A 12,132-nucleotide genomic window follows, 5' to 3' on the forward strand; every position below is an offset into this window, starting at 1 on the left:
TTTCTTAAGGTTCTTGGAACAATTTGAGAACATTCCCAATGTCAAACCAGTTGGAGAACGTTCCTAGAACATTACCAGAATTGAAATTAAATGTAACCATGTTTGAACTTTTAGGAAACATTCTGTTAACATAATGAAATACCAAGAAATGTTTTTTTGTCAAGTTGTGCTGAGAATGTTCCAAAGCCAAGCAACTATACTGCACTGTTCCCAGAAAGGTTGTATGCAAAATAACCAAAGGACAACCACGCTCTCACCAAGCTCTAAGAAACATATGGTTGTCGAACTTTATGTGCTAGCTGGGATGTGTACACGTAGCCTGTAGGCTACTAGGCTACTGCAGATGTTTTGCACAATAACTGATATCGAGCAAATAGACATCAGAATAGTTTAAACCCAAAATATTATATTACACCATGGAGAAAGTGGTGGTGGTGTCAGTATATGGCGATATCTCTATGTGTAATTATGATGACGATATATTTATTGCGTGCGCGTCATCGGGCGTGGTTGGCTGCCAGCGGCCGTAGGCAGGATCTGATGGATGCGGAGTGACAGATCAGGGTTAGCTGCCAGGGGAGTCCATTTTCCTCCACAGTCCTCCCCGAGACGCCCAGATCACCTCGGTGCTCCACGGAGCGGACAGAGAGAGCCAGCCAGAGCCGCGCCTCTCTTCTTTCTCTTCTCTCAGCTTGTAGATGTGTCACAAACACACAGCAGCACACAGCAGCAGCACCGCACAGCCTGTGAGACTCTCAGCCCGACCCAACCACAGCCAGTGCAGCCTGCTCGGCTCACAAGGGAAAGTCCGGTGATCTGCTGTTTATGGATATGAGATGCATGTGACCATGTTGTCGCTGTAAGATGAGTTTGCTAGCGGCATGTGGTTCCATTGGGACCTTGCAGGGATATCTCGTTCGGTAAGGCATGACACTTTCTACTTGACAAAATACATCTCACAGGAGGAGGTGGTGGCTGGCTTGGCACAGAACAACAGCGCTGAATTTGGATATGAGCTAAAAGTTTGCAAACCTTATAAGATGTTTGGGATCTACGTTGAGTGTTTAAGTTTAGTGTAATTTTTGTCATTATGTGTGTAGACTGAACGGGAGCTTATTCTCTTCACCGAGATAAAGATGGCTTTCTGAGGAGGATATCTCTCAGTCTGCGCTATGATCTGGACCATGCGGACTCTGATGCTGAGGACACTGTTTGTGTTGTTGGGGAATGCACATGTCTTATCTCTCAGAAATAATGGCGACATACGAACTAGAGAAACAGTGGGGGGTTATTATGGGCTTAACGACACAGCAACACACAGGACCGCTCACACAGCAATCGGAGAGGGTCCCCAAAACACAGCTTATGACAGCACTCGCTCCGGGGGACATGCTACAGGTACGTCCTACTCCAAACAGACTCTTCAAACATGGATGGAACATATTCATTCTACTTCTGTGAGAAGGACGCGCGTAATTGCGGATGAAACAAAACATAGACATGTAGGATTAAAACAACACCACTCAAACAGAACACTGACGCTGGGGTATTCCTCCGCGACCCCGCACAGGGACCTGACGCGCCGCCACAAGAGGAGAAAGTTGAATAGTGAGATTGGCGCGGCCGCTGTCATGGGGACGGCAGGTGGATACCATACCACTAAGCCCACAGCAATGGGCCAGCAGCGCGAGGGACTACTGGACAGCGACAGACGCAAGAGAGGCACAAAAGAGGAGCAGAAGAAGGCGTTTAAGAGGGAGAGGGGGACAAAAGTGTTGAACAAAAGCTCAATGGCTTTATCTCAGGCGCAGAGCGCAGTGGACGGGCTGGGCCCCCCTCTCTCTCCATGGGAACCAATACCCAAGCCCCTAGCTCTCACCTCTACCGACCTACCGCTCGACTTCTTCACCAGGAAAAACGAGATGTTTACTTACCGGGAGGAAAACCCGTGGGATGCCACTCCAATGACCCCTCCCAACACAGCAGATTTTGGAAGCGAAATCAGAAACCCATTTTACCCTGTGACAAGTGAAACATTTGGAGCTTATGCTATCACAGGCGTTTCTGCTATCATTTTCCTCGCAGGGATAGCAGGGAACATAGCCATACTGTGCATCGTGTGTCAGAACTACTATATGAAGAGCATCTCCAACTCTCTCATAGCTAACCTGGCCATCTGGGATTTTGTGGTTGTTTTCTTTTGTCTGCCCCTCGTCATTTTCCATGAATTGACTAAGTCCTGGCTACTGGGAGAATTCACGTGTAAAATCGTGCCATATCTGGAGGTATTCTATTATGTTCTATTATATTTTATTAGATTCTATGACATATTTTCTCCTCATATTGGTGGAAGATGGGGCATGGGGCATCTGAACATTTCTCTTTGCATAGGCACAATTTCAAATAGTATTGCATTGTCTATTACACATTTATAATACAGTATTGTTATATTCAGGACAAGTTGTGATAGAAAGCCTATCACAGTGAACATGACACTAATCCATTTCACCCTAACATGGGATTAGCCCTCATAGGCACAATAATAAACAAGACGAGTTCCCACCAAGCTCAGATGTTACCTCAGCTCATTATGACACCCAGTGTGACACTGCTACATACACCTGCTGGAGAGAAGTGGCCTTCCTCCCTCCACCCTCCCCTCATGACACCCACACACTAAATCCTTCCCTCTATCTCTCCCTCTTTTTCTCCCACTTCTGTGTGTGTGTCTCTCTCTCTCTCTCTCTCTCTCTCTCTCTCTCTCTCTCTCTCTCTCTCTCTCTCTCTCTCTCTCTCTCTCTCTCTCACGCACACAACTCTGTATCTATCTACTATGATAGCTCTGTCTTTCTCACCTACACATACAAAGGGCCTAAGTAAGTCACAAACTCCACACCCAGTTTATAGCCATCTTACTTTACCCTGGGTATCAGTGTGATGCAATGCTCAACCTGTGTGTGAGCAGTCATGCCTTTCCTTTGGAAGGCCATTGGGTTAAATCCAGTTTCATTCTCCCACAACTCCTAATCTCATTGTACAGAAGAAGGTGTCAGTAGACCGTCTGGCTAGTGTGTGTGTGTGTGTGTGTGTGTGTGTGTGTGTGTGTGTGTGTGTGTGTGTGTGTGTGTGTGGAGGTTGGAGTCTGTGCGTGTGGGTGAGTGCGTGCAGGCCCGTTTGTGAATTTTAGGCATGCATGCCCATGAGTCCATGCATGCATCAGTGCATGCATGTGTGTCGTCCGGCCTTGCGTGTGCATGTGTGTGTCTGTGCGTGTCCTCAGCCCTGTGTGTCCTCAACCCTGTGTGTCCTCAGCCCAGTGCAGTGCTGAGCTGATCCACTGTGACTGTATGTGGGTTAAGTGGGGAGTAAAGTCGCTCCGTGGGCAGGATGTGTGAGAGAACAGTCCACTGGGAGGAGAGGAAGCCTCGGGCTGTATTGCCCACTGATTCATGACACACACCCACACACAGATGTGTGTGCAGACACAATTAGACAGACTCACAGACGAAGACACGTATGTACATACATGACCACACAGACACGCACACATACACATGCATAAACCCATATTCCAATCCCCAGAGCCCAGACAGTAGATATGAGCCCAGCTACAATGGTGATGATAATGCATTAGATACAGACAGCTAGGAGAGGAGGAGAGCCGCTACACTATTCCACTGAGACATGGACAGTCCCTCTGAAACTGATGGGAGGACCTCTCTGTGTTGTGTGTACTGAATGTGTGTGCGTGGCTTCTGTAGCCTGCTCGTGTGTGTGTGAGTATGTGTATGGAATCAAGTCTCCAGTGATGTGCAGAGCTCTAAGGAGAGAGGCTGAGTGGAAGAGGACCTTATGGGTTATGAGTGCTGTTATGTGAATCGTGTCCATGGCTAATGTCTGTAGTGTAGGCTATAGCAACAGCCGCAGCCAGTAGTGAATAGTAAAGATATTGCTTCTATAAGTTCAGTGAGAACAGTGAGGCTCAGATAGGCATAGAGGGGTTCTCTCCAGCAGCTTTGTCCATTCTCAGACAGAGAGATACTGGGAGGCTGAGGTGCTGCTGTCTGCAGTGAGATAAACTCATCCCAGTCTGCTGCAGGGAATAGACATTCTACTGGGAGCCATTCAGATCAGAGGTGGAGGACTGCATTGTGCTGGGATTGGTGTTAATAGCTAGACATTCATCACCCTGACACCCATGTACGTGGGCGCACACATGCATAGGCTCAATCGCTCTCACTTATGGACACACATGCACAGAATCTCAAACACACACTAAATCTCACACACACCTAGACTCTCTGTCTCTCTCTCTCTCTCTCTCTCTCTCTCTCTCTCTCTCTCTCTCTCTCTCTCTCTCTCTCTCTCTCTCTCTCTCTCTCTCTCTCTCTCTCTCTCTCTCTTTCTCGCTCTCTCCCTCTCTCTCTCTCTCTCTCTCTCTCTCTCTCTCTCTCTCTCTCTCTCTCTCTCTCTCTCTCTCTCTCTCTCTCTCTCTCTCTCTCTCTCTCTCTCTCTTTCTCTCTCTCTCTCTCTCACACACAAATACATGCTCACCTACACATGCAGAAACTCTCTCTCACACACACACTCACACACGGTAGCAGGGCGTGCTGAGATTCCAGATGGGTGGGATGGCCTGCCCTCCACTGATCGTTACCCACGGCGATCCTCTCTCTGCACATGCTCACTGTGATTAGGGGAAGGACTCTCACACACACATACACACACACACACTCCCACATACACATATACACTTCTTCCAACACTCACACACACACCACTCCACCCAACAGCAGATTGTCTGGCCCTCTATTACTCATTACTCATGCGGTCTGATGGGCACATACATGATGTTAATTGGAATATACTGTATGTTAATGATTCAGTGTATATAATTAGTGTTTGTAAATAATGGATGATGGGTGATACTTATCCCATTCAGGCTCTTTGTTAGCTAGAGGATGAGAATATGTTTAGTTTGCTGAGAGATAGACCACATAGATACATAACAACATCACAACCCAGAGAGAATCAAACTAAATTAACAAAATGACTCATTATAGAAGCAAAACTCAAATATTGACTTATTTATAATTGTGTGAATCATGCGTAGGCATGGCCAGTGTAGAATAGGATATAACTGTATTGTCCACTTGAAGCTACATCATGGAGTCTTAAGAGTAATAACTCCAGGTGCTCAGGTCCAGATTTACCCTGTCTGCCAGCCTGTCTCTGTGATGATCCAATCCCTGACTGTACAGAGAGACTGATGATCCCTGTGGCAGAGTGGCAGCCAGGGCCTAGGCTTCTTCTGTTGGAGTTATGGTCTGGGGAAGGAGGGAGAGAGGGAGGGAGAGAGGGAGGGTCAGACGCAGTCAGCCTGTAACAGTCAGCTTATTAATACGCTCAGTGTGTGTGTGCGTGTGTGTGTGTTTCTGTGTCTGTGTGTGTATATGTGTGTGTGCATTCGTGAGCATTACCCCATTTATCAATAGATAAGAGTCATTACCATGACAGCCACTCAGGATCCAACATGGCCGCCCGCCGCGGGTCCCCCAGTCACTCAGTCGCCATTCAACTCCAATTAATAACATGGGTTTTGAAGGCAACTGCTCAGAGGAGCTTACTCAGGGAATTCATGGGCCATTATTAAACCAGCAACAGGGGAAATATCTCTATTACCTGCTGTACAATGCAAATAACTGAGACAGAGACAATGGTGCTGTACAGACTGCCATCAGCATGGCCACAGACAAGGCAGACATGACAGGGGTCAGGTACACAGAGAAGGGATCTGCCAAATTGGCCCATTAATCATTATGAAGCTGTCAGGCTGTTGTATGAATAATTAGGCTAGTGATAGGAATAATCTCGCACTCACACACAAACACACACTCAGCTTTCAGTTAAGCAGCGTTAGCACCACACTAGCTCCAGCACCATGGCCATTGGCCCATGCACATATCTTTGATCTACATATCTGTACAAAGCTGGGCTTGTCCTAGTCTGCCCCTTCGCTCTCTCCTGCTCTGTGAGATCTGATCAAAGAATTCACCCGGTCTGTGTGTCAGTGTTTAGTTTGACTTGTCTTGAGCCCAGTGTTCAGGCTATGAAATATTCACCATGTTGGCACCTGTCTGAGTGTACAAAGCAGAGTAGGGCTCGAAGACAGTAACCTGGCACACAGAGGCGATGGTGCATGGTTGGCCAGGATGCAGGAAGCCCTCTCTAGCTGTATTTAAAGCAACCAATCACACTGTATGACCAGCACAGGCTGAAGGTCATCAATAGTCACCATGGAAGAGGGATCTTGTTTACAAGATATGAACCAAGTTTTTGGTTAAATCAATGTTTCACCAATTTTTTATTTATTTTTGCCAGTTTTACTGTTTTAGTATTAACATGAAAAAAATTATGTTATGCTCCTTTGAAGTATACATGAGTAAATACCAGGTGCAAGGTATTAACATGTCTTATAAAAGGATTAGAAATACCTGCACACTGTCATACACCTCTTTGAAGTCTACTGGAGCATACTGTACAATAGCATGCAGGTATTTACTTTCCTTTCATAAGTCTCTCTAATGGCTGACCCAGTGTTGTTCTCATTTGGCTCTACTTCATTAGAACAGGAGCAGCTTTGGCAGAGATCCATAGTTCATGTGTGGTTCTCCTCTCTATCTCTATCTCTGCAGGATGTTGCTGTTTCTAAGGCTGTAGCCTCTGTGGCCTCCCAGGGATGTCTGGGAAACACTAGTCTAATTAACAGATAGAGAGAAGAAGAGAGGAAGAGAGAGGGGAAGGAGAGAGAGCGAGAGAGAGAGAAATCTCCACAGCTTTACTGTTTATGTAGTAAACTACAGCAGCAATAATCACAGAGCAGGACCATACAGACTATAGCAGTTGGGTCTGGGTCTGGCTACAGTTAGTTTTCCCTGTAGTAACTGCAGTCAAAGTGATTGTCACGGTCGTCTAAGAGCGAAGGAGACCAAGGCGCAGCGTGTGCAAGAAACATGACTTTATTAATTAAAGTTACGAACTACAAACAAAAGACGACTCATGAAGTCCACGGTACACCGACCGAAACGGAACAAAACACGCAGCACAACGACAGGCGAACAACAACACACAATCTAACTAACACAAAACAGGGAACTTATAGGACACGTAATTAGGACACAAACAGACACAGGTGTACCAGACAGACTAAAGCAATCAATACACGAAACATACAACGGTGGCAGCTAGTATTCCGGGGACGACGAACGCCGAAGCCTGCCCGAACCAGGAGGAGGAGCAGCCTCGGCCGAAACCGTGACAGTACCCCCCCCTTGACGCGCGGCTCCAGCCGTGCGCCGACCCCGGTCTCGGGACGGCCAGGAGGACGCGGACCCGGGCGCGTGGGATGCCCACGGTGGAACTCTGTCAGGAGGGATGGGTCGAGAATGTCCCTCCTAGGCACCCAGCACCGTTCCTCCGGACCGTACCCCTCCCACTCCACGAGATACTGGAGACCACTCCTCCGGCGCCTCGAGTCCAATATAGTCCGGACCCTGTACGCGGTGCCCCCTCGATGTCCAAAGGGGGTGGAGGGGTCTCTCCTATCTCCTCCTCTTGGAGTGGACCAGCTACCACCGGCCTGAGAAGAGACACATGGAACGAGGGGTTAATATTTTTGTACTCAATAGGTAGTTGTAATCTGTAACACACCTCGTTCAATCTTCTCAGGACTTTGAAGGGCCCCACAAACCGCCGACCCAGCTTCCGGCAGGGGCAGGCGGAGGGGCAGGTTTCGAGTCGAGAGCCAGACTCGATCTCCCGGTGCGTACACCGGCCCCTCACTGCGGTGGCGATCGGCGCTCGCCTTTTGTTGACGGATGGCACGCTGCAGATGGACATGGGCAGCGTCCCACGTCTCCTCCGAGCGCCGAATCCACTCGTCCACCGCAGGGGGCCTCGGTCTGGCTCTCGTGCCACGGTGCCAGGACCGGCTGATACCCTAAAATACACTGGAAAGGTGTTAATCCGGTGGAGGAGTGGCGGAGAGAGTTCTGGGCCATCTCTGCCCAGGGGATATACCTCGACCACTCCTCCGGCCGGTCCCGGCAATAGGACCTCAAAACCTACCCACATCCTGGTTCACACGTTCAACCTGCCCATTGCTCTCTGGGTGGTACCCCGAGGTAAGGCTAACCGAGACCCCCAGGCGTTCCATGAAAGCCCCCCAGACTCTGGAGGTGAACTGGGGACCTCGGTCGGACACAATATCCTCGGGGACCCCATAGTGCCGGAACACGTGGGTAAAGAGGGCCTCGGCGGTCTGTAGGGCAGTAGGGAGACCCGGCAGTGGGAGGAGACGACAGGCCTTAGAAAACCGATCCACAACGACCAAAATGGTGGTATTACCCTGGGAAGGAGGTAGATCGGTCACAAAATCTACCGAGAGGTGGGACCATGGTCGTTGTGGAACGGGCAGAGGGATGTAACTTACCTCTGGGCAAATGTCTAGGTGCCTTACACTGGGCACATACCGAGCAGGAGGAGACATAAACCCTCACATCCCTGGCAAACGTTGGCCACCAGTATTTCACGCTAAGGCAGTGCACCGTCCGACCAATACCAGGATGTCCAGAGGAGGGTGATGTATGAGCCCAAGAAATAAGCCGATCACGAACCTCGAGCGGAACGTACGTCCGCCCCACAGGACACTCGGGGGGAGTAGGGTCGGTACGCAGCGCCCGCTCGATTTCCGCATCGACCTCCCACACTACCGGAGCCACCAGACAAGACTCCGGCAGTATGGAAGTAGGCTCAATGGACCTCTCCTCTGTGTCATACTGCCGGGACAGGGCGTCTGCCTTACCGTTCTGGGACCCAGGGATGTATGTGATCTTAATTACGTGTCCTATAAGTTCCCTGTTTTGTGTTAGTTAGATTGTGTGTTGTTGTTCGCCTGTCGTTGTGCTGCGTGTTTTGTTCCGTTTCGGTCGGTGTACCGTGGACTTCATGAGTCGTCTTTTGTTTGTAGTTCGTAACTTTAATTAATAAAGTCATGTTTCTTGCACACGCTGCGCCTTGGTCTCCTTCGCTCTTAGACGACCGTGACAGTGATTCCAGCTGGAGAGGAATATGTTCCAGGTTCCTTGCTGTGCGTTAGTCTTTCAGACTCGAACCAAAGCAGAGCAGAGACTTGGTTCTGAATGATGTGTTTTCTAAGTTTGAGAAGCTTAGAATGTGGCATCTTTTTCAGTTTAATTCATTCTTTCAATTCAAGGAATGACTGTACAATCCTCTGTCAGATTTCTAAGAATTGTGTTGTCATCTTTGTGAAAGTAAAACTAAAAATATCTATTTGGTGTGTACTGTCAGATGACTCAACATTCTGATAAACCATTTGTCTTTGTGATAAACCATTTGATAAACCATTAACCATTTCTCCATGTATTTGTCCCCAGGTGGCATCTCTAGGTGTGACCACCTTCACCCTGTGCGCTCTGTGCATTGACCGGTTCCGTGCAGCCACCAACGTCCAGATGTACTATGAGATGATTGAGAACTGCACCTCCACTACAGCCAAGCTCGCCGTCATCTGGATCGGAGCGCTCCTGTTGGCTCTCCCTGAGCTCCTGATCCGCCAGCTGGTCACAGAGGACCCCGTCCTCCCGGATGACCCCCCAACGGAGCGCTGTGTGGTGCGCATCTCGACGTCGCTCCCGGATACGCTCTACGTCCTGGGTCTAACCTACGAGGGCGCGCGGCTCTGGTGGTGCTTCGGCTGTTACTTCTGCCTCCCTACGCTCTTCACCATCGGCTGTTCCCTCGTCACCGCCCGCAAGATCCGCCGCGCCGAGCAGGCCTCCGTCCGCGGCAACAAGAAGCAGATACGCCTAGAAAGCCAGATGAACTGTACCGTTGTGGCGCTCGCCATCGTCTACGGCGCCTGCGTGGTCCCGGAGAACATCTGTAACATCGTATCGGCATACATGGCGGCGGGCGTGCCGGAGAGGACCATGGCGGTCTTACACCTCCTGTCACAGCTGTTGTTGTTCTGCCGGGCGGCAGTGACGCCAGTGTTGCTCCTATTGTTATGTCGCCCGCTAGGCAGGGCCTTCCTGGATTGTTGTTGTTGCTGCTGCTGTAACCATACCCACTCCTCAGGCACGGCTAGTGATGATAATGAACATGAGTGTACCACAGAGCTGGAGCTGTCGCCCTTCAGCACCATACGCAGAGAGCTCAGCAACTACACTCCTGCAGGGTCCAACTGTTAAAACCACACAACTACTGTTAAAGGTCCAGTGCAGTGAAAAATGTGATTTTCCTGTGTTTTATGTTCAGTGTATATTTCCACACTATGAGGTTGGAATAATACTAATAATACCGCCTGAAATTTCAGCCTGTTTTGGTGGGAGTTTTGGCCTGCCTGGTGACATCATCAGGCAGTAAATTAGTTAATAGACCAATAAGAAAGAGAGTTACAAACTTCTCTGCCAAAAACAGCTAGTTTCCCCTCCCCAGTCAGACCACTCCAAGACAATCCTAGCAAAATTGTTAACCAGAAATGATTTGATATTGAGATAAAAACAGCTGCATTGGACCTTTAATGACTACACAACTACACACCTGCAGGACTATACAAACATGCTAGTACACAGAACTGTACAACATCACACCTGCAGAGTCAAACTGCTGTGAATGCACACCTTTACAACTACAGAAATATACAACATTTCACAAGCAGGATCAAACTGCTTGGATTACATACCTGGACACCTACAGTACAAAACTACAGGAGCCAACTACACAATTAGCTACACAACTGACAAACTGGGTGCTAGGGCCACACAACTACTGTACAGTATACGATTACACTATTACACAACTACTGTATATATAACTACACACTAGCAGGGAAAAAGTGCCAGGACTACACACTATACATCCGCAGGGAGCAAGTAACATCTAAACAGCCATACTGCCGAGACAACTGCACAACAATCCAACTGCACTACAACACAAATACATCTACTGTGCTCAAATCCAGTACACAAACCCAGTGGTCTGAACTGGGACCAGACATGAATGGACAAAGCCAGACACTCGAGACCACTGGACTGTGTTGAGCTGAAATGGACTCAGTGGAGTGGACTAGGCGTAGCTGGGCTGGACTTGGCTGGGCTGGAGTGGACTCCGAATGCTTGACTGGAGTGGACTGAGCTGGACCGGACAAACTCACGTCACACCTCACTCAAACTCTGCACTCACGTTTCAGTTCACACACACCTTACTCACACACTGGACTGTACATACTGTATAATACACACTCTATCACTCTAGTGAAGGAAAGATATATAGAGAAGGAAAGAAGGAAGGATATGGAGGAGGGATATGAGGATATTACAAGCATATTGTAATTGTTTTCTTTTAATGCGCATTAATATTACTGTAATTGTCGTAGTTGATTTCTGCATACAACTCTGCACTGCCAAACACCTTTCCTCTCTTTCTCTTTTCTGTCTCTTTTCTGACAGTAACTTATTATAAATGGCCAAGTGTAGTGTTGTGATTCAAACTCTTGATGAAGTCAGTGATTCTTGTAAACTGTTTTATTGAACTGTGAGTATCTTGTTCAATCTGTCTGTATTTGATACCAGAAGATGTAAGCACACACAGTCATCAGTCTAGTTTCTGGTTTCTAAATAGCTTTTTATATAGGCAACAAAAACGGTCCCTTTGATTAAATAAATAACTTGATTTTGACTGCAGAACTGCAGTGCTGTATATAAATTGGTTTGAGTGTATGACTTTCTTTGTATTCCAGACCTGAAAATATCATTCTTTATTATAATTAGAATTCACAATGTTTTTCCCATACATCCGGATACAAACGCACTGTGGGTGTGTGACACCACAGATGCTTCCATATTCATCATCTATAGGTTACACAGACAGAGCAGAACATATATCAATAGCATATATCTCTGCATATCATTCCCTTATAACCTTCTTTACAGTGTTATACAACGATGACGATAGCAAAGACGCGTCTAGCATATACCTGAGTCTGTGTTCGTGGCGATAAGGAGAGATGAATGTTGTGTTTATTATCCCCATAACAGAATTATCTGTCTT

At 48.0% G+C, this 12,132-nt stretch overlaps 1 protein-coding gene across 2 annotated transcripts; it reads left to right on the forward strand.

Moving 5' to 3' along the window:
* The first annotated feature begins 525 nt into the window (after window positions 1–525).
* On the forward strand, window positions 526–10,344 carry LOC121543657 (prosaposin receptor GPR37). Of its 2 annotated transcripts, none has more exons than XM_041853698.2 (2): window positions 526–2,285; window positions 9,456–10,344. In XM_041853698.2, the coding sequence occupies exons 1-2, from the start codon at window positions 1,173–1,175 to the stop codon at window positions 10,269–10,271; spliced, it is 1,929 nt and encodes a 642-aa protein (XP_041709632.1). In that variant the 5' UTR covers window positions 526–1,172; the 3' UTR covers window positions 10,272–10,344. The 2 variants fall into 2 exon arrangements, with proteins under 2 accessions (XP_041709632.1, XP_041709633.1); XM_041853699.2 differs by having other exon boundaries at window positions 526–920.
* Window positions 10,345–12,132: the final 1,788 nt, after the last annotated feature.

The sequence above is a fragment of the Coregonus clupeaformis genome, chromosome 28 (genome assembly GCF_020615455.1).
Source record: "Coregonus clupeaformis isolate EN_2021a chromosome 28, ASM2061545v1, whole genome shotgun sequence".
In the NCBI taxonomy this organism is placed as follows: domain Eukaryota; kingdom Metazoa; phylum Chordata; class Actinopteri; order Salmoniformes; family Salmonidae; genus Coregonus; species Coregonus clupeaformis.